The 23,388-nt window shown below is 36.9% G+C and overlaps 1 protein-coding gene and 1 long non-coding RNA gene across 3 annotated transcripts; one reads left to right on the top strand and one right to left on the bottom strand.

Annotated features, from left to right (window-relative positions):
- Positions 1-11,459: 11,459 nt before the first annotated feature.
- Positions 11,460-13,581, bottom strand: LOC139709717 (uncharacterized). 2 transcript variants are annotated; one of them, XR_011709416.1, is made up of 3 exons: positions 13,175-13,581; positions 12,120-12,339; positions 11,460-11,642 (listed from the first exon to the last, which is right to left on the bottom strand). It is a non-coding gene; the product is annotated as an uncharacterized lncRNA (long non-coding RNA). The 2 variants fall into 2 exon arrangements; XR_011709415.1 differs by having other exon boundaries at positions 11,460-11,639.
- Positions 13,582-16,676: 3,095 nt separating this feature from the next.
- On the top strand, positions 16,677-21,912 carry LOC139709692 (uncharacterized). The gene is made up of 10 exons (XM_071621649.1): positions 16,677-16,697; positions 17,660-17,925; positions 18,347-18,556; positions 18,882-19,127; positions 19,406-19,482; positions 19,754-19,944; positions 20,252-20,569; positions 20,728-20,877; positions 21,123-21,315; positions 21,605-21,912. The coding sequence occupies exons 1-10, from the start codon at positions 16,677-16,679 to the stop codon at positions 21,910-21,912; spliced, it is 1,980 nt and encodes a 659-aa protein (XP_071477750.1).
- Positions 21,913-23,388: the final 1,476 nt, after the last annotated feature.

The raw sequence follows: 23,388 nt of genomic DNA, 5'->3' as shown, positions 1-23,388 counted from the left end.
CATGACCAGCCTCAAAAGCTGTATTAAGATTGTTAATGAATTCCAGTAAAGCCATATATGTTGAGTGTCCAGATCGAAACCCAAATTGTTTATTATAAAGTATATCGTATTTATCAATAAAAAACATGAACTTAGCATAAACAAGCTTCTCAAATATCTTTCCAAAAATTGACAACAAAGAAATTGGCCTGTAATTTTCACACTGAGACTTATCGCCTTTCTTGTATATAGGCAAAACTTTAGCTACCTTTAGTTTTTCGGGAAAACAACCAGTTTGCAAAGATATATTAAAAATATGGGTCAATACTGGAGCAATGATATGTATACACTTTTTCAAAACCATGGTGCTGATGTCATCATGACCTGGACTTTTGCCATCTTTCAGACTTAATGTTGCATTAATTACATCAGAGTTGGTTATGGGTGTGAAGAAAAATGAGTTTGGGAAATCACCAATAAGAAAATCAGATGGACTTTTCACTGAGGATGGAACACTTTTTGCAATATTCTCACCAACAGAGACAAAATATTCATTAAACAATTCTGACACTTCCACAGAATTTGATACAGACTTGTTATCTTTCACCAATTATGGGGAATCAATCTTACTCTTATATTTCAAAATACCATTAATAACATTCCATGTACCTTTCAAGTCATTTTGTACTCCCAAGAATTTCTTACCATAAAAATCACGCTTAGCTTTTCTTATTGCATCATTAACAATATTTCTCTGTTTCTTATAAGCAGCCTCTCTATATAATGTAGGATTTTTTTACAAATTTGCGATAGTAAACATTTTTCTTCCGACAGAGTTTCCTTAAATTCTTATCGAACCATGGATTCATTTTTGTGCTATTATTACCCTTGGTCAATACCATTGGAAAACATGTATTGTATAAAGAACAAAATTTTGTAGAAAATATATCATATAACAGATTAACATCATTTGTAAGATTGTGTATGATGTCATCCAAGTTAATCACAGTCAATTCTTCATAAAACAACAATATATTACTCTCATTAATATGTCGTACCAGAGATGAGCATGGCTCATTCACATTCTGTGTGTGTAAAGTTACATTAGATATGAGAAAAATTGGCATATGATCACTTACAGGGTAAGTGACTATACCTGACACATGAATATTGCACGGGTTATTAACAAATATATTGTCTAACAAAGATGATGATTCAGTTGTGACTCTGGTTGGCTTAGAAATAACAGGAAAAAAAGCATATGAATTCATGTATTGTATAAAGTCTTTGGAATTTGTATCATCCTGATTACAATGATTTATATTGAAATCTCCCATCATAAAACAGGATTTACGCTCGTTTGCAATTTTGAAGAGAATTTATATAACACTCCAATAATGACATTTGAATCGGAGTATAACTCAATACAAACAATTCCACTGAATCTACAAATACATTCAGATCATCACGTATCTTATATTTTAGAGTGTCTTTTATGAAAAGACCCACTCCACCACCGGGACGGTTCCTTCTTCCCTTTCCAACATAAGCTGTTATTTTCGCCTACAGATATTTTCGCGAATGAGGAGGTCACAGACATTTTCGCGAGATGTTGTTTTAGCGATGTGACACCGAGGCTATCGTAAGTGCAACTATTAGTATAGTGTACGGCAACATTTTCGCGTGTTGTTAGATTCGCGGTGCAACATATCTCCATATCTCATCATCTGAACAAGACTCACACTTTTTCTTCTCTATTCAAGCTAATTGTTCAGCTGCTGAATTCCTCGCAAAATCACCAATAAAAACAAATAAAGTGTGTCAGATATTTCTTTTTTCTTCCTTTTTGGATGACCCATGCACCCCCCCACAAAAAAAAAAGGAAGTTGGAAGAACGAGGGAGATACTTGCAAGTTACTGATCTCGTGTTACAGCATTTTCCTTTTTGACGAAGTTTGCTCAAAAAAGATGTTGGAGTCCAAACCTGGACAATTTCTGCCCCCAAACTCTGAGGAAAAGTCTAAGAATCGAAAATTTGACCACAAATCGGGATATATGACGGTTTCGGATGACCGCTGACGATATGTACAAAATTTATCCCATGCGAAATTTGTCATATATGACATCCTACATTTTCAGAAAGATATAAAAAATGGAATCCAATCTCACTGCCTCAAATCTCGTTGGATGCTCAGAAGAGAATGTTCGTTTTTACCTTTGCAGAACACGGTAAAGAAAAAAAAAACATAGATAAAATAAAAGTGTAAAAGAGTGAAAGATAAAAGAAAGTGGAAAAAAGAGCGGAATATTCAGCTTTCTTACGTTGATAACTCTATGCCACTTTGAACATTTCAGTAAATGTCATTTAAGTGAATGTAGAAAACAACAAATAACATGCTGCATATAATTATATGAAGAGCTGTGCTTCCAAAAGGGTGCTAAATCCATTTTTCAATGGATTTAGCGCCTTTTGGAAGCAAGCTCTTCATATATTTCATGATATCAAATAAACGGCAGTACATCGGGACTCGAATCAAACAAGCTTGCTTTCATGTAGGTCCCGTCATACTTCTCTTTGTTCATCCCCCATTTAGATTTCGACAGTTATCATTACATTTATGTGTTATTACCAAGTACATTTGTATATTGTTTGTTTTTGCACATTGTTCACAAGGTAAAAGAACTTGTATTATTATTTCTGATGTAATATTCATATACGAGAAGTATGAAAATAAATGAATTGAATTGAATTGAATTGAATTGAATGGAAAAATAAATTTTCCATTCTATATAGCGGTACGTCGATAAGATATCACCCCTCCTTTTCATCGGGGCGGAGTAATATTTCAAAATCTAGTTTACAGGCAAAAATGTGTTCAAAAACATGTGAAGGTGTTAAGGCGCTTTCAAACCAAATACGGTAGATTGTCATAACACATATCACATCTTCGTTAGATCGCGACGATTTAGGTGACGCCAACCTTTCTTGCGTTGAAAATCAGAACCAGGATTTACCAAGTTACAAGTAGGGTATTCTGTATTCCTTCTTTTCTTTAAACTCATTCGTATCCCCTGAAATTTGGAAACATGGTCTAAGAAGCATATTTTCTGCAACGTTTCAGTGTTATTTATTTGTTGTCGTCCGATCTACACATAAATTCTTTGTGCTTAGGTCTCTTAAACCTTTTACTTCGTGCATTGTGGTTGATTTTGCAATGTTGTAAAAGAAAAGAACAAATAATGATAAGGCAAAACATGAATACATATTTGACTTTTTCGAAGATTCAATTTCTCTATTAAGAGCTTTTTTTTCAAGATTCATACACTGCAAAAAGTCCGGTGTTAAATAGTGAACACCAAGCTGGTTTAAATTTTCGGTGCTCATTTATGGTGTTAAATTAACACCTACGGGTGTCATTTCCGAATTTTAAACTGTTTTTTGAAGAGTTTCCTAGTACTACACTTCTTGTTGATTTTTAATTTAAACAAGACGATCAAGAATTTTTACATTAAAATACTAGATTTTTAAAAAAATGTGAAAATAAATTTACACCAAAGTAACACCAGCTGGTGTGGTCCCTTATTGAAGCTGGACGGGTGTTAAACCATTGATATTAACACCAGCAAATATCAAATCAACACCATGTGGTGTCATTTTTGAATTAACACCTGTACAGTGTAAAAATAACACAGCAGGTACAGTGTCAAATCAACACCACGAAGTGTCAGGTGAACACTTTTCAACACCATCACAGTGCATTTTTAACACCTGTGGGTGTGGTCCTTTATTGAAGTTTGATCGGTGTTAGATTTAACACCCGTGGTGTTAAATCTAACACCGATGTTTTTACAGTGTATCTTAATTTCTCAATGTCAGTCATCTGTGCTGCATAACTGAGACAAATTCAAGTTAACTATACGAGATCAAACATATTTGATGTCACCCTATGAAATCTCATCCCCGCTATGAGGTATTATTTCATTAGATATCGGAAATAAGAATTGAATGAACCTACACAATTTGAATGTTTTGGTTTTTGTTTGGTTGTTTGAGATATGTTATCACACTGTTGTGAGACAATATAGAATGAACAGATTTCCCCCTACAGCTGCTGCGTGTTAGGCTTACCATGGTGAGATATAGGCTTTAAACCTATTACACAAATTCCTACTCTTGAATATCAATTTCCAGTGGAAATATATGGTTTTAAAGACTATTACTACCTTAAATAATGAGCACTGTATCAGGTGCAAGATTTTCAAAATCTTAAAAACTGCTACAATAATAACTGGAGCTGGGAGTTGAGACAAGTTCGTATAAGTTTTGAAAATTAAAATTCTCTATGTCTGTTTGAAATTGGCTCCCGTTTTATGGTTTCCCGATCACTGAGGTGTTGTAAGTAAATACTGTTGATGCCATAAATTTCTGTTATCTTCGGGATGTAGAGATGTGAGATGCTTAGAAAAGGTTAACTTCAAACATATCGAACTTAGAAACTGAACCTAATTATGTTAAGCGTTGATTTGTGTTCTTTGATGAGTAGCTTATGATGATGACAAATTGTGATATCGCTGCTACTCTCTGGGCCTTTTATGTAAACCTACAAACATTAGACACATACACATACACACACACACACACACACACACACACATAAATACATACCTGAAACCTTTGTCCATACTTTATAGTTTCGATGACTATTGCTTCTTCTCTTTTCTCCGAATAGAATAATAACTCATTCTTTTTCTCTTCATATTCTTCTTTTTCGGAGTAAATGGTATTGTAATGCTATACATAAGAGTACTGATTGATTGATTAATTACTTTATTGTCCACTCTGCAAATTCTTTGTACATAATTGGATATCTCAACAAAATAAACATTAAATACATCACAGGTACACCACAGACATATCACAGAATACGAATGAAACTAACTCTATATTAACATACAATAACATATGCACCATAACAACATGGCATTAACCCGACATTTACAACTAAAAATATTGATATATAACACTTTTATACAATTATTTAACTTATAAATACATTCATTGATATCCTTTTCTACAACCCATGCAGTCTTTTATCGTAGCGAGGCTTCGAAGCAAAATGGTGGGAGAATAGCTAATAGTTTTCATGATGTCTCGACTGCAAGAAGGAGAACCGCCATTGTAATTATTTCAATTTTATAGCGCCTTTCCTTGTCTCGGGGCGGATTGATATTTCAGAACACCGTGGCAGCAAAGAACTTCAAAGCTAAAAAGCTTTGTAAGTGGTAGTGCGACTTTACCCTGCATGATAAGTTTGTAATGTACATCACATCTCCGTGTGATCACTTGTCGGTAGCACCTGCCATCAATAAGTTGGCGCCGGTCTTCTTGCCCAGAGAGTCAGAACCGGAATTTACAGGGCTGCAGGTAGGAAACTGTGCATTCTTTCTAGTTTCATTATAGTGTTTGTAGCTTTTGGAATTATTGACTCTTTTGCACATTAAAACAATATTTACAAGTCTCTCCATATTAATGGACATTAGACGTATACGTACATGGCTTGGACGTCACGACTTACAACTATACCCGCCAGTACAGCTATGATTTTGCGATATGGAATCATTCGCGTCTGCAGCTGCCCAGCGTGGATAAAATCATTCCATTGAAAACCATAATTATGAATTTATCAAACCAAATGACCTGCACCGTAGCACCATCTTCATGATGGTGCTATTCCACCTATTAAGAGCATTCAGAACTTCAGTAAAAGTAAAGGTGCATTCACATTGCATTCGACACGACAGCACGACACGACACAACGACACGACACTTCGACACGACATTCGATTTTCCGTTCACACTATGCACGACACGCCCATAAATGTCGTGTTGGATGTCATTCGATTTGTAGTCCATGGGTGCGTTTATCAACTCCTTTTCTCGGCAGAAACAGGTTATTCAAACAGCTTTCAAGGAATTTTTACGAGTTGATAAACGCAAAGATGTTTTGAAAGCCCTTTAGGAAAGCCTTTTCGAAAGCCCCAAATTTGTGGCTATCCAAACAGGTTTCCTAAACAGGCTTTCAGAAACCTGTTTGTAAAAGCCTTTTGGAAGTTGATAAACGCAAAGCTTTTTTGAAACGGCTTTGTAGTCTTGTACTTCAGTACTTGTACTTCTCCTTGGGTTGAATAGCGCAATGCAGCTTTGCAGTGACAGGCCAGTTAAAAAAAATTGTGTTCGCGAAGAGAGTTGATAAACGCAACTATTTTGAAAGCCGTTTCTAAAGGGCTTTGGAAAGGGCTATCGAAAGCCGTTTAAACAGGGGAAAGTTGATAAACGCAGCCAAAGTCTCATGCCGCCACTCAGAAATATTTGAAGTATGTGCTAAACTGGAGCTGTCTCACAGATAGGAAGGCAAATGATTCATGTGGCATTGCATCATGACTCGTCACTCTCAAAGGAAGATATGTCTTTATGATGGTAATTGCTTTTCGCCGTCCCTTCTTAGAAAACAAGCGGCACATTAATAGTACAGGCAGTCAGGGCTTTGGAAAGGGCTCTCGAAAGGGCTATTAAAAGGGCTTTCCAAAGGGCTATCGAAAGGGCTATCGAAAGCCGTTTACACAGGGGAAAGTTGATAAACGCAGCCCATCTAATACCATTACCATGGCAACAAACAATAAAAATGGCGGCCCCCGTATTTGATGATGACGAAGCTGCGATTATCGCCTGCTCGTATTTGTAGTAGGAAGAAGCTAATGAGTGCATGAGATAAACCAAAAAAAGGTCATCGCTGGGGGAATATTCCCACTTGGTGAGAGAATTACTGAGTCATGAAGACAGGTTTTATGGTTACTTCAGAATGGGTGTTGACGAGTTCACGCAACTCCATCACCTCATCAGTGACGACATAGAGAAGCAATCCACCACTTTCCGAGCGGCAATATCTTCCCTCGAGAGAATGGCAATTTGCCTTAGGTGAGACTGATGAATTATTATAAAAAGATGCTCCATATCACCACCTTCGTAGATGATTAATGAATGTTACACTTTTTGAATAATAATATTAGAATATAATGTATATTTACTGACACTCTGTAGTATTTTGTGTTCTTTGTTTCATACACGTGCAGGCACACACACACACACACACACACACGAACACACACACACACATACACACGAACACACGCTCATACACATACACACATACACGCACATTCGTTTCACCGCTGGATATGGACACAGTTGCTAACGGATGAACACCACATTCTATATGTCACGGTATTGCAATCATTGGAAACCTGTGACGCACAAGTCAAATCGTCCTGTGCGAGCTTGAAACATCATTGGAGATGAGAAATTAATAAGACTGACTTTATCAATTCATCACATTTTTGGTTTCTACGTTATTTTAATCTCCCTAAAACATACAAACGAACAAACAAACAAACAAGCAAACACTGATCGTTATGAGATCAACTCAGATCATATTACACTTCAGAGTAAAATTCATAAACAAAACGAAAGAAATGCAATTTTAAATTTTCACCTAGGCCTATATTTCAATGTTAATTGAAACGGCATAAAATCACCACATAAATTTACAGGTCAGATTCAACAGTGGCACTGAGTCTGATTCTAGTTGGACATTGAATTTTAATAGTCCTATATACAAGTACATGTACATGTATTTTCTTTTCCCATATATACAGCAATTAGACTGATTTCTCTAAAACCAACTTTCTGAATATTCCATGTGCTATTTCAGACGACATAAGATTTTTGATAGAACGCCATCTAACCCACTACGGACTGTCACTCCCCTTTGATACTGCATTAAAATGAGATCAGAAGTATACAAAATTTAATTGAATCGGCTAACAAATAATTGCCTTCCATCTAAAGTTATTGCCGAGATATTGATATATTGCAAGTATATTTTCGTCACTGTTTTATATCAACAAATCAATATGATCTCATCTTGAAATTGTACTCTAACAAGGGAAGGATGTCTGGTAAACATGCACATTGATAAATAATGCATTATGTACAAACACAGAATACACCAGTTTCATACCTGTAAACAATGAGACCCAAGGGAGGGAAACACATTGGACTTCAAATCCCACAAATTGGATCATCAGATATTCACAAAAATAAGAAACTTGTAAAATAATGCTAACTTTACACTTAAAAATCTGAATTATGAATCAGGTGGGAATGATATGGGAATTTACTCACAAAGATACCACAGTACCTTTAACATCTGATTTACATTTTAAAGTTTTTTTTTTTAGTACAATATTATACTCTTCTTAAAGGACCTATGTCAACCTAGAGCATTTGCTCATTATAACCCACCTCTCTATTCATACCTTTTCAACATCTAGATCACATTATAGTCTAAAAGATCTGCGTGTTATAAGCAGTCTCAAAATGCTCGAGCCATTCGTTACTATAACATATTAAAATTTTCTCTGTGAGAAAGTTATAAATCTGCAAGTGAGACTTTAAATTGTAGTTACAGTCCAATGTTACATTGGCTCATGTGAATTGTTCAGATACTGTAGGCAAAAATGTTTGAGACCGATGAAATTGTTCCCTACTTCGGTATGAGTTAACAATCTTTGTTCATTGAAACAATGAAGGGTATATTGAAAATATGTAAATTGTTCTTTTCATCTGAAAAATATTTTAAGGGCAATATCTCTGAATGACTTTTTCGGGGTTGGGAAGATAAAGTTCATAGACCACACACAAATAAATGTATGCTTTAATATTCTTCGTACAGATACTTGGCAACAGGTGACTCATTTGCAACTATGGCATATAGTTTCCGAGAAAAGTTCACTGAATACTTTTCCACCCCAGCAGGCGCAGTATCCTAGCAAACAAATGCACGTTTTGGAAAGGCCAAGTAAAGTAATTTGATAGTTGGTGTCTCTCTTGGCTTTAACATGAGATTATTATACTGTAGAGAATTACATCCAAAAGATGCAAGTTTTGGGTCAAGCAGGATGTCTTTCATCTCCCTGAATGAACTTATTTTCTTGAGGTTGTAAAAAGCAATGGCTTGAATATGTTTCACTTGATATTAAGGATCGCATTTCAACTGAGATCCAGAATTCACATAATTTAAAAGGGCAAAGTAAATTACACGTATTTACCTCCACAAAATGGTGATGAAAATTGGAAACAAAATACCAGTCGTTTAAATACTAAATATGAGGGACTTTACTTTCTCTACATATCTTTGACAGTAAATGGAGTTAAATCACAGTCGAGGCAAGTAACATGTGGTGTTCCACAGGGCTCAGTCCTAGGCCCTTTATTGTTCCTTATTTATATTAATGACATTATCAATTCATCTAGCTTGTTTACTTATTCGCTTTTTGCAGATGACACTTGCTTACTTGCCCACCACAACTATTTGTTACCCTTAATAAACTCTGTAAATGATGAAATTGGTAATATATTTGAATGGTTTTGTTGTAATAAACTATTATTGAATACTAGCAAATCTCAATATGTTGTATTTAGATTAAGAGGGAAAAGAATCCAAAATGACATTGTTCCACTTGTTATAGGCGGTAACCAGATTGATCGAAGCCAAAATGTACGATTCCTAGGCTTTATAGTCGATGAATATTTATCGTGGAAAGACCACGTCAGTTACGTCTGTACTAAAGTTTCTCGTAGTGTTGGTATCATATCCAAGTTACGTCTCTATTTACCAAAAGAAACCTTAATTACTCTGTATAATGCCATAGTTATGCCTCATTTAATGTACTGTAATGTAGCTTGGGGAAATACTTATAAGACTCATATAGATAAGTTGATTGTTCTTCAGAAAAAAGCTGTAAGGTATATTACAAATTCAAACTTTAGAAGTCCAAGTTTGCCATTGTTTATTCAACTTCATATTTTGCCATTTGAAAAATTTGTTATCTTGAGTTGCTTGATTTTTATGTTTAAGACACAAGGTGATCCGAAATCTTTCATGAAGGATGCGTTTGTGTTAAATTCTACCGTTCATGCTTATAATACGCGTAAAAGTAATCTCATTCATCAACCCTTTGCAAGAACTCAAACTGCCCAAAATTCATTTGTATATGTTTGTATTAGAGAATGGAATAATTTGCCATTGAGAATTAGGTCAGCCTCATCACTATCCAACTTTAAACGTACATGTCGCATTTATCTTGAGGGAAATTTGTAAAACAAGAATGATCAGGGAAGCTGAATTTAAAAGTATAGTAAAATAGAAAGTATCTTTCTGCAATTTCATGTAAATTATATGTGTGTGCATGAGAGTTTTTGTGACACGTGTTTGTATGATTGAATGTGTGTGTGTGCGCGTGTGTGTGTGTGTGTGCTTGTGTTGCATCTGTCCTATGTAAATATGTTACTATTATACTTCTTGTTAATATGTTTAAAACTTTAGTATGTTTTGCTTTGTTTTATATGTTTATCCGGGACCCCTTTTTTACAAGCTCTGCTTCTTTTGGGGTCCCAAACCATTCATTATTCTTAATGCTGTATCCTTTTTGTAAAATGTCAAATGTTTAATGAATTGGTTAAATAAACTTGAAACTTGAAACTTGAAATGATCAATAATTCTTATTTCAATTATTAGACCTTAAAGCTTGCCTTCTAGCCACCCCACATAATTGAGGAAAAAATTATTGTTCCGATTGGTTTTAACATGCTTGTACATGTATATGTAAAAGAATGAAATAAAGTTTCATAAATCGTGATGAGAGTACATTATACGATTACTCATTTAGATATTCAAAATGACTGGTCAACAAATGATTGCTCCTCTCTTCCCCCCCCCCCCCCCTCAAAAAGTGAAATTTAATGTCATAACATCCTAATTTCTCTCCAATTTTTCATAAATGTTGCACTATTCTGTAGGGGAAAATTGCTTTCCTGTGTAAATAACCCAGACCTCCAGTACTCTTAATTCCTTTGTTCATAGTATTTAGGAACAATAATACGTCAGGGTAGCGGACATGGTGAAAATAACATGTACTATGTCCTCTACACATTACATTACTATTTTTCAGAAAATTTTCTATCAACTGCAAAATGGACGAAAACATGCTTTTGTTATAGCTACCATTGCAGATGACACGATATGTACATGTAGTACAATTACAAAGACTTAATAATGTACTGCGTATGCACATATAAAGTGTGACGGCAGATAAACAAATCATTGGACGTTTATCCATGATAAGATAAATCATTGGAATCAACCGAACAGTTACACTGTGTGCTACCATTTCCAATCTGAGTTGAAACAACTGGTGTATTATAATTATGGAGAACTCCCCATATTGATCTTGTAATTTAAAAGATAACTACTAGACCAGTTCGATTGCTGTGCAGTCGCTGCTTCTGTTGCTGCTGCTGCTTCTAGCAGTGTTGCTGATGTTCCTGAAAGTGCAGATGCTAAAGTTGCAAGTAGAGGCTCTGCTGCTACAGTGGTACGTAGAGGCTCAGTTGCTACAGTTGTAAGTACAAATAGAGGCTCTACCGCTAAACTGTCGTACTTAGAGGCTTGCTACTTCAAGCGGTGCTGCTGATGTTTCTGGGGATTCAGCTGTTACAAATCGATGTTGAGGCTCTGCTACTGCTGTCACAAGTAACGATACTGCTGGGGAAGTTTTAAGCAATGCATCAATGAACAAATTATGTGAGCATCCTGAGGGTAGAATCTACAAGATTTATACTAGATATACTTGCAAACATCTATCATGGGCACTAGAATATACAGTATATTACATGAACATAAAGCAAATTATCAGTAATTGATTTTGTTTTGGACTGAGAAGAGACATTGACATGATAAGTAATAATCAATATCAGACTTTTAAAGAAATAAAGTGGAAAGCTAACAATCTTCAGCATCCTACAGTCATTACAAACTACAATATAATTACAACATTCATTTTATTCATTACACAGAATTGAATATTTATATTCAAATGGTAATGCAATGAAAGTACATTGTACCTACATGATACTATGCATAAAAATCTCTACATATTTTAAAATGAATAGAAACATAATTTTCTTGATACAGTTATTGATCTAGAACAAATCAGTACCGGTAACTATGTATTCAAATTACCTCAGGCAGAAAGAGGAATGCCCTCATCATCCGACATTCTACGTCCATCCATGGGCATGTTGAAGACTTGAAGCACCCTCCCTTTCCACCAGCCATTTTCACTTCTCATATGTACGCAGGAACCTCGTTTGCAGTTTGGTCCGTTGAGCATGATGGAGGTCACTTGAGCTGACAGGATTCATAGAACCGTCCCTCTTCCACTTGACAAGAACATCTATGCCTACGGTGGTTCAAAAAATACAAAAACTTGTACGGACAATTTCAGTAAGAAATTTGACAGTTGTGTCATACACTATGTAATAAAACATTACATGTACTTGCAGGTTTGAAAAAAAAATGTGAAGAAGAGTATTTCTTAGAGTTAAGCACAATTTCAGAAGAAAAAACAAATAACATTCTTCACAGGCAATCAACTACAACACTATGTGAGACAAAATGAAAATAGCTACAGCATACCTATTTGAACTGCAAATTGTCATCAAAGTCTGCTGATCTGTGAAGAGCACAGTAATTCAAGTGCAATTGGTTTGAGCTTTTACACCTTGGGGTTGGCAAAGGTAAATAATGATAACTGATACGCATTGATTAGAAATGTGATGTTTTTCACGTAAAAACATAAAGTGCTTGCATTTTTCTCTTTTTCTGGTTACAATCTTTTACTACATTGAGTAGCATTCAACATTGATATAAATGAAATAATTACAGTAAGGCCATTAAAAACTTGCCCCAAGTATGCTTGGGCAGGTGTCTAGGGAAGAGCTTGTAATATCAACATCAGCCTGTCATCACCAGGTTAATATCTACATAAGATATTTGACAGTAAAGTTAGATAAGATCCACATTACAATAAATGTACAAGTATTACATTCCAGATATCAAAACAGTGATTTCTGTCAAATTACATGATATAGTCCAATCATCTGTTCCACTGACAGTAATAAACAACCCATTCCATGTACTACTATGCAAACAGAGAAATGTTTGTTAATACCTGGTACCCGGTACACTGTATGACCCACAAGTACCGGTAATCACTTATTATGAATCAAACTTACCATTATAGGCAGAAGGAAAAACATCCTCATCACCACCACTCTCTGCAGTTGTACGTAGAGGCTAGTCTGCTGCTACAGTCTGACAGTCTCAGCTGCTACAGTTGTAAGTTAGAGTCATGCTGCTACAAATGTACAGTTTTACGGTACCGGGTACCATGCATAGAGGCTCTGTTGCTACAGTACCGCAGTACGTAGAGGCTGTGCCTCTACAATTGTATGCAGAAGTTCAGCTGCTACGGTCGCACTTTATAGGCTCTGCTAATGCTGCTGTTGCGTCGAGAGGTGCTGCTGATGTTCCTGGGATGTTAGCTGCTACAGTTGTTATGGTAGCGGTGCTGCCTTTGTTTGTGGGGACTCGGCTCCTGCTTGTAGTGGTGCTGCTCCTAGAATTATCCCCTAGATATAAATCAGGAAAATTATGTCTGTGTTATAAATCAGGGCACAAATAGGAAAATTTATATAAAATACAAATCCTTTTCTGGATATAGGCTTATAAATACATGTACATGAGTGTTAAACAAACTGTGAGTACCGGTACCGGTACCAGTAATCAACTTTGTTTAATTTTTCTGAAAGTTCACTGATATTTGTGTACCTGGTAAAAGTTACCGGTAATCAAAATAAGTACCGGTAAATATAACCTAACGAACGTTAGCTCTAGAGCCTATAAATTTACTGTTTATGCAAGATTTATATTAGACAGTATTAAGGCCAGAGTAGCTTTCCTCAGCTTAAGGAAGCTATGTAACTATAACGTTAACACTTAACACAATTGAACACTAAACAGTCTCTTCATGCAATCTCATTCTTACTTAAACTATCTTCTTTCTTTTTTTAATGTGACAACATGAATCTTTATTGAATACAATAATGAATTACTTGTACAGAGGGCCTTCTTACAGTTCTACCTGGGTATTGGCAATTGCTACACGATATTTTTCTAGTTAAGAAATTCTAGATACTTTAGGTTTTTTTTAATGCATCAAGGTTGTATGGGAGGCTTGCTTTATCTCTGACCACGAATAAGGATCCCCTTCGACAAATTTCTACTAATTTAGAGTGGCTAGGGTCTAAAAAAGCACTAACTATACACAGCCCAGTCGCTGTACATGGTACGTCATAGCGTAGTAACATCGTTTGTCTGGTCAGGCTAAAAAAGCACATGACATACGGTAATACGGTACTACACAACACAAGCAAGTTACTGCGACCAGCCCCATATCATGATACGTATACGCATAGCGTATGGGGCTGCGGACTGTAGCATTCAAAATCATGACTGGGTAGTATCGCGGACAAGTAAAAGTTAGATAGAAATGCATTTTATGATTTACACAAAAACATCATTTTGAATTTAAGTTAATTTAGATCTAGAGTCTAGATCTAAAATAAATGTCTTGATTATCATCACATTTAATTTCAAAACAACGTCTATGACATGTTACGAAAATCATGCACCGTTGCGGCGTCGGTCTAGATCTAGCCCAACCAGACGCTGTTACTACGCTGTGCGAAAACGTATACGTACAGCGACTGGCCTGTGTATATTTAGCCTAGATCCTATTACTCTAACTTGTTAAAGTAAATGATCATGATGTGTCTAAGACTCTTCAGTCTGTCCGAATTTTTATAAGTTCAATCTCATGAATTGGACTTGGAGTTGTTAGACACACATTCTTAATTTTTTAAATTTAAAGTTAATGTTTTTTATGTTACTGACACTCCCGTTCTGATTGTCTTACCTTTGAATTGTAACGACTTCGAAAGTTCGAAGGCAGCTTGACTTGGAAGTTGGAGTTGAGGGTTAACTTCGTAAAAAGTTCAACAATTCTACAATACAAATGTTAGAATATCTCTGGTGGTAGTCTGGAGATCGAGACTGGATGGAGAGTCTGGTTTGGGGTAGTCTTTAAACAAGGCGACTCGCTCTGCGTGCCCCCGTATAGCGCGTTTACCCCACAAACCTGTTGGCCGGCGAGTGGAGCGAGCCTCGCCCACGTATTCCCGTCGAATGCCGGGTTGGACAAATGATGTAGCTACCCCTGGCGAATATGCAACGCGAGAGGGCCCACTCGCGCCAATTTCAAAAAGCGCACGCGCTGCGCGTGATGCATAGAGGCAGCATGCATAGCAGCAGCGTAACACACGTTGCGTATGAGTAGCGCGCAGCGGTACCGTAAGAACTAGCAGACGACGTCGATCAGTCTCATCGATGACTCACTGTTCTACGTCATTGGGAATCCCAGAGTGGTTTCCAAACTCTTCTTTCAAATAAAATTACATCCACAATACATGCACTACCTACATAAGAAATCATCACATTCAAATCAACTTAACTTTTTGGCAAGCCGGCATTCAAAATTGGTCCCCGCCGGCGGCCACTCGATCTGATGTCCGGCGTTACACGAATACAAGCAGTCATACGATACAAAATCACAATTTTTCACCTCTTTGTGTTGTCATTTTGTGCTGTTTTGTGGGATTTTTTTATGTGTTGATCCATACTTCTTTGGAATTGTCAATGTTTTTGTGGTAAGTTTCATGTACTTCTGTTCATCTTAGATTTTTTTGTGAACAGTTATCTATCGTTTTGTGTAGCCCTCTCTGTGTTGCCAGTGTGAGCAATTTGTGAGAATTTGTTGAGTTCTTAACGTGGAGGGCATGGATTATCACAAGCAGTGCCTTTCTTCACTGTGTAGATTCTGTGGGGAGAGGGTAATCAAAGGAAGAGAGGGCCATGCCTACAAAGTAGCAAATTATGCAAACAAAATACAGTCTAAACTGCATATCGATATAGAGCAAGACTTGCCCGACATCCACCCTGAATTCTTCTGCACAAAATGCTACTGCCAGTTAATGACAGAAAATAAATACAAAGTATGGGCTCCAAAGAACGACTGGCGCGACCATAAGCGCAATGCCAATGGTGAATGTGCTACTTGTACAATTTTCCAGAGCTCCATGAAGCCTGGCAGGCCGCAAAAGAGGAAGTCTTGTGGTCGCCCTTCCACAAAGAAAGCAGATCAAATGTCACATTTTCGTTCATTGTATGATTTGTCACCGCTACAGAAAAAATGTGAAGTTAAAGTGGATACCGGTAGCTCCTTTCAGTTGGATGGTTCAAACAATTTTCTGAAGTGTAATCTGTGTAACTGTGTTGTAACATGTCCTGTTGAAACACCGTGCCATCATCTCTTCTGTGTTGAATGTTTGTCACCTATGTTCTCCAAAGTGTCTGTCAATTGTCCTGTCTGTAACATCAATGTTCACTACACACAAACATGCAAACCAGCAACATACATATTCACAATACTAGACAACCTACATCTTCAATGCACACAATGTCACACATCAATTCACCATAACACAGCAGCTCATCACACATGCCATCAACACGATCACACATATCATAAACTGCCGGAATCATCACAAGCCATAAGCCACAGACAAAAGCAAGAGATTGCCACGGCATACCTACAAGACCAACTAAAAAAGTCGAAAGATGGCGTCTCTGCTACCTTTGGTGTGCCTGGGCGTGGAAAGGTGTTTAAAGCAATATTTCTCACATTGATTTACGTACAAGTGTTCTACTATGTATAACCATTTGAGGTCTAGAGTTCATTATCATACATGACATTCCTCCGTTCATATAGTAATAGGCCTAACGTTAATGATATTAAAATCTACAAGACACCTAGTTTACTACAATAATCTGGGAGCTGGTCATTAATGTTTGACATCTTCTTTTTACATGCATGACTAGAAGTATTTCCAGAGTACCTGGTACAGATACTACATGTACTTGTATTTTCAATCTGGCACATTAAAGTCACCATGGAAGTGCATTAATACTTGTGGGTAACGTGATACAATGTCTTATTTAGGAACTTAGTGTAGCACTAATGATCAGGCTCGATATCCCCTCTCCCTCCAGAGCTGAATAATTGGATATGTGCATTTCAAAGAAATTTACGATGTTAGGAAAGTTCCACTATCAGCATGAGAAATGTGGTAATTTCATATGATTTAAAGAAGAAAAATATATCCCCATATACACTATGTGTGAGTGGAGATACTTGTATAATAAATTTGTTAATTAAATGAAAATAGGCCTACAGCCCAACTCCATTTACATTCTTATGTGATGCTCATTGCCTAAGCAAAAATTGAGGTACTACATTGTATTTGCAATTACCGTAATCTTTCTGTCATGCTTGGGGAATGCTGTAAAAATTGGAATTTTATGGTGTTGAAATTTTTTGTGCAACAAGAAAGAAGCATGAAAAAAAAACCACATACCTGTAAATATATTTGCTTGCCATATGTTCCTACCTAAGACACATGACACTTGTCTTACCCGGCCTTGAGCAAAATTAGTGGCGCAAAAAGAACCACTTTTATAGTATAACATTTTAGTGGTCGAAAATATAATTTATTATAGCATCCATGAACTTTATCATACCACCTAAATCATATCCTAAACAGCCAATCAAAACCACAAAAATCCCGGCAGCAACGGTATCCAGCCAACAATGTTCACAGAAAACAGTGCGCAGACGATCCCAATTCATCAACCAGCTTCGAAGAAGTCTTGCGAAAGATGAGGGAGTGGACATTCAGCAGCAAGATGAGTTACTACAATCTGGTCTGCAGCACATTATCGGCACGGGAATAAGGATCCCGACGGCGGACATATTGGAGCTCAAATCATTCTTCAATTTAAGTTGGCGAACTCTCAGGAGACTGAAAAGGTAACACACAATATAAAACATGAAATCTTCACGAAAAATATTACTTTTTGAACTGTAATTTATAAACAATTTTTCCCCCGATACAATGCCGAATAAACTATAGTCAACGTAGCTTTATAAGTCAGTCTCTCATGAGTGAAGTACCTGCCAGGGTTGAAGGTCTTTTCACATCCATTTTGCTCTATATTCTATTGAATTTACTCACTTATAAGTTGACTTTTCTCTTAGGTCAAGCTACAATGTGTTTCTGCAGTCCAAAGACATGTAACTTGAAGTCAGGCATGACTGACTGCATGTTACAAAAAAGTATAACAGAACACTTACAAATTTTATTGCTTATATAGCATTTAACAAAAGAATAAATGACAGTACATTTAGGTTAAGGAGTAAAAGATTGTTGTAATTTGTAATTTACCAACAGATGGCTCAAAGCAAGAAATGTCTGCACTGGAGGAGAAGAGGGTGTTAGAGCCCTGGAAGATAAAGTGATAGGTGGCAACCTTCATGGGGACATACTGCCTCTTCAGGGAACGTGTGACATCACCAAATCATCGCTGATACAGGAAGCCCCACTGATCCAAGTTTCCAACCTACAAACTCTTGTGTTTGACTTGTTGGAACAGTATGATGAGTGAGTGCTTCAATGAACCATATCATTTCATGAACATTATAATTCACTTTACAATGTTAGGTAGTGATGGCTCATATATCAGTTACAAGAAAAGAAAAAGTAATTCATTCGTAACAATCCACATTTTGTAGCTTGCTCGGGAGTTCCTCAAAATCTCACTCTCGAGGGGAATGTCAGTGAAGAAATCAATAGGTAAATACAGCCTGGCAGTGTTCCTCTAAATAGCTTCTCTTTGAAAGAAGGAATTGAAATGAAAATTTGGCAAAAATTACATGATTGCTCTAGTTCCATCACTAACACATTCATCTTATGTCTCAATGTACAGTCTTGATGAGTTGACCTGGCACAAGGGGAGAATTCCAAATGATGAGGTGTGGCTGAAAGTAGGGGGCGACAAGGGAGGAGGAACTTTCAAAATGATGATCCAGCTCGCCAACCTCGAGAGACCCAACAGCCTGTCCAACACACGCATCGTTCTCCTCTACCCAGGAACAGACACCTCGTACAACCTGGATGTTGCACTCAAGTCCTTTTCAACACAAGTTGAAGAGTTGACGAGGTCAACGTGGAGGTACATAGATGAAGAACTTTTCTACAAAATAAGACATCATATATAGAAATGCATTAGATTTCAAGTGACATGTAATTTTTTTTTTCATTATCCAACTTGATCCAACATCTGAGAACTTCAATGTAAAAATGAATTATCTCTTACTTTGGAACTCTGCATGGATTTGGCAGTTAGCCAGCAGAGTATTTGGTGAATATGCAATATTAATGTAAAATGTAATGGATCTCTTGGAAATAATATCAATTCCTTTAATCTTTTTTTTTCTCTTTATATTTCAGAGGGAAGAAGATGAAGCTGTTCGTCTTTGGAGATTATGAATTCTTGACCCGAATGTATGGACTGACGGGTCCCAGTGGTAAGACATACGTACAAATTTCTAGGTCATTTTAGAAAAGGGAAAGAATGAAACTGAATGTACATTTCCAGTACTTCTGCACTTAACTGATCTGTGATTACAATGATCCACATCTGTCACATCAATAATCATCTCACATTAAAAAAAAAAAAAAAAATCATTGCATGATAGGTGGATAAACAGCTGCATTGATTTAACCCTAAAGTGAAAGATACCCAAAATGTTTCAATTTGAGATTTTTTCATTGACCCTTATTTCCGAACTCATCCAGGACGACATTGCTGCTTGTTCTGCAACATCACCAAGCAGGAAATGGCAACTCCACCCATGCAAAGAGCAGCCACTCATCCCCGCACACTCCAAAGTCTTCGTACTTCACTGGATCGATTCAAGGAATGTGGAATCCCAAAGGAAGCAAACAATGTTGTTCGCCAGCCATTTTTCGAGATTCCAATCGACCATGTAAGCATTTCAGTTTTAGTTACCTATGTGATGGTTAATCAAAATAAGTCCAAAACTGTAATATTCATCATCCAAATGAAAGAAAGAAAAACAAGGAATTTCAATAAAATAATTACCATTCCAAAGCACAAGATATTACAGCATGAATAGTAGTCACATTCGTCATCAGTAGCCAGGATGTGACAAAAATAACCTACCATTCATCAGGAAAACAGACCTGTTTCTGAATCTCACATGCAAAACATGTTTGACCCTGGCCAGACAGATCTTTATACTTGCCTTATATCACCATCCTGTCTGTTTTTAGGTTTGCCCCCCTGGTCTCCACATCTCCCTAGGGATCCACCTTAAGCATTTCGTCTCCCTATCCAAGGCATGCCACCTGCTCGATCTGAAGATAGCGCAGCAGCTTGCCAAAACGAAAGGTGAACTGGAAGCTGCACATCAGTCGTTCACCAAGCAGGTGAAAAGGTTGGTGCTTCAGAGTAAGGCAGATGAGCTACAACAGGAAGTACAAGACCTAATCGAACAACACACGATGATTGGGCTACTCTATCCGGAAAATGAGCCACCAGGAGTGATGCTCGACATGGCTGCTGACAGGAGGAAAGAGAAGATCCAAGTGGTTAGTCTCAATGTCTAATTTAGCCAATTACACAATTATTTCTTTATAAAAAAGTTGATGTGAAATCATTCATTTCTTTTTTTAATGGTTTAATGACTAAATGCACACACATGTTTACCATTCTTTGCAGTAACTCACATATGCTTTTGTGTCCACAGGAAAAGGAAATTTCCAAGCTGCCGGAACTGCCTGCAGGCACCGGCCCGATTTCACAGCAACTGGAGCACGTTCTGCAAGCCATGAAGGTCTGCAGGCAAGCGTACTATGGAGGATCATTTGTGGGGAACCATGTTCATATCAGTCTCCAAGTGAGTCTTGAGTAAAACTAAATATGGTAAAAATTTAGAATAAACGCTCTTCTCTCAGTAAACGTGATACATGCATTTATTACTATAAAAGTTAACACATTCAGAGGCCTCTTTACAGAAAAGTAATTTACTGCACAGTCAAAAGAAAAAAAAAAACTCCATTATTCAGGTTTAATAGATGAAATCAAGATGCACTAAGACAATTGCATTACATATACTGTGCATGCATTTTGTTTCTTCAATAGCCCCATAATGTTGATGCTATGACGGATTGTCTGGAGGAAGTCATCAATTCGACATGTCCACAGGATGAGCAACTCAAGGCAGAGGCAGGAGTGATAGCTGGCAGATATAACCAGCTTTTCCACTTATTTGGCGCCTGCCACAGGGGCATGAATAGCGGCACATTCCTTGACAACGCAGCCATTGCAAAGCTGGGTAAGATTACGAGGAAAATTTGAATCATACAAAGCAAAAAAACAAACAAACAAACAAAAACAAAAACTGATTCATTTCATTAGATACAATACATCACAAGTGACATAAGTTGTAAAAAAAGAATGAAAATATATCATTACATGGTGATTCAATTCAAGATTCAAGAACAGAAATTATTTCTCAGTAGTGATGAAATTCAGAGGTAAAACAAAAAAAAAAATATGAAGGGGAGAAAAAAAAAATCACTCTTTGATACAAATTTCATTTATTATTTCCTATATGTGTCCAGATGAGAACATTCGAGACTACATGGCTTACTTTCGGCAGCATTTTCCGACTGAGACAGTGACCCCTAAACAACACATACTTGAAGAACACACCATTCCTTGGATGAAACAGTGGAGAGCATCATTCGGAATGATGGGCGAGCAAGGGGGAGAGTCGGTACATTGCCAGGTGAATGGAATCATGAGAGATCTGCGGGGTTACAATGACAATTTGAAGCTCTACCTCCAGTCTGTCCGTGCACAATGGATTAAGAGCAGTCCCCCTGTTTACCACCAACGAACACAGGAACTGCAATCGAAGAGGAAATAAATGGTCGTGAAAGTTATGAGCGCATGACTACACTACAGAACTATGCATTCAAGCATATTCATGATTACTTTTGAGCAGTGACTTGCATGCTGTGCAGAATGTGTCAAAAGAAGTGTGGTTTAGATGGGCAAGCAAGTGGCGAGTAGGTTCATCGCCATGTGAACAGAATCATGAGAGATCTCCAGGGCTACAGCGATGTGAAGCTTAAACTCCAGTTTGTACTATGCGCAATTGGTCAAGAGTAGTCCTTGTTTACCACCAACGAACACAGGAACTGCAATTGAAAAGAAAATAATTGGTCATGAAGTTGGTATTTGAGCACAGGATTACACATGTGTTCACTACAAAACACTGCATTAAAACAAAATGCTACTTTTGAGCAGTGACTTGTATGCTGTGCAGAATACGTGTATGTCAACAAGAAACAGAAGTGTGGTTTAGACGAGCGAGCATGTGGCAAGTAGGTCAATTGCTACATGAACAGAATCAAGAGATCTCCGGGGACAAGACTGTAAGGCTTTATCTCCTGTCTGTATGTAAGCAGTAGTTTCAGAGTAGTCCTCCTGTAGAGTTTACTATCAATGAACACAGAACCTGCAATGAAAGAAAAAAAAAAATAGTCTCGAAAGTTCAGAGTACAAGGCCACTCTACAGAACAATGCCTTCAAAATATTCAAAATGGTTACCTTTGAGTAGTGACTTGTATGCTGTGCAAATACGTAAAAGAAAACTGAAGTATGGTTTTCAATGACTTTGCCATATGTATACACTATTCATGTACTGTAGTTTTGCATGGAGTTTACACGAACCCCTGACCTGTTTACAGTAAAGAGTAATTTTCCTCCAGCAAATACCAAGGGTTCCAAATAAGCCTGCATGATCATTTAGGTATTTGATTAGAGGCTACTGTTATTGTCTCTACAACTAAGATGATATATAATCTTGGCAGGTTAATGTGAAGCTGTATTTACAATTACAGTATATACGATGATGTTTCCACAATACTGTAGTAGGATGCACAGAGTTGCATACCACAAGGGAAAGAATGTTAAGTCACAAGGAACCAAACAATTTTTAAAGATTTTTCCTTTCCCTGGTAATCTGGCGAAGAACTTTATGGGTCATGAAATTCAGTGATTTATATTAAGTGAATGACTGTGAGAATCAACACCTGATATTTCTCTACATTGTGAGACAATTTATTTATTCATTACTTTCAAGATACACCTGTACCTTGCACTTCAAGTTTGTACAAGTCAGAACTGTCTTGGACTCTTGGCTACTTCAAGCTTATATTTGAACAGGAATGTATGCATGATGTATGCAGCTATACATTATCAAGTATCATCATTAATTTGGCATATTTCAATGTTTATTTCAGTGAAAGTTAACTTTCTTCCCCGATTCTATTTTTTCATTTGGGATGTGCGGTTCAATTACATATTGTTCATTGCTGTGTGCATTCCATACTTGTGT

The sequence above is a fragment of the Diadema antillarum genome, unplaced genomic scaffold (genome assembly GCF_040938485.1).
Source record: "Diadema antillarum isolate AM-2024a unplaced genomic scaffold, OU_Dant_1.0 seq00001459_RagTag, whole genome shotgun sequence".
Lineage (NCBI taxonomy): Eukaryota > Metazoa > Echinodermata > Echinoidea > Diadematoida > Diadematidae > Diadema > Diadema antillarum.
This window is presented reverse-complemented; position numbering and strand designations above follow the sequence as displayed.

What these genes read in the sequence shown, in the direction of transcription:
- LOC139709692 (XM_071621649.1), top strand. Translation starts at nt 16,677, where the DNA reads ATGGCGTCTCTGCTACCTTTG. An exon ending in TGGCGTCTCTGCTACCTTTG is followed by an intron (nt 16,698 to 17,659) that starts GTGTGCCTGGGC and finishes TATCCTAAACAG; the next exon opens with CCAATCAAAACCACAAAAAT. An exon ending in TGGACTGACGGGTCCCAGTG is followed by an intron (nt 19,483 to 19,753) that starts GTAAGACATACG and finishes GAACTCATCCAG; the next exon opens with GACGACATTGCTGCTTGTTC.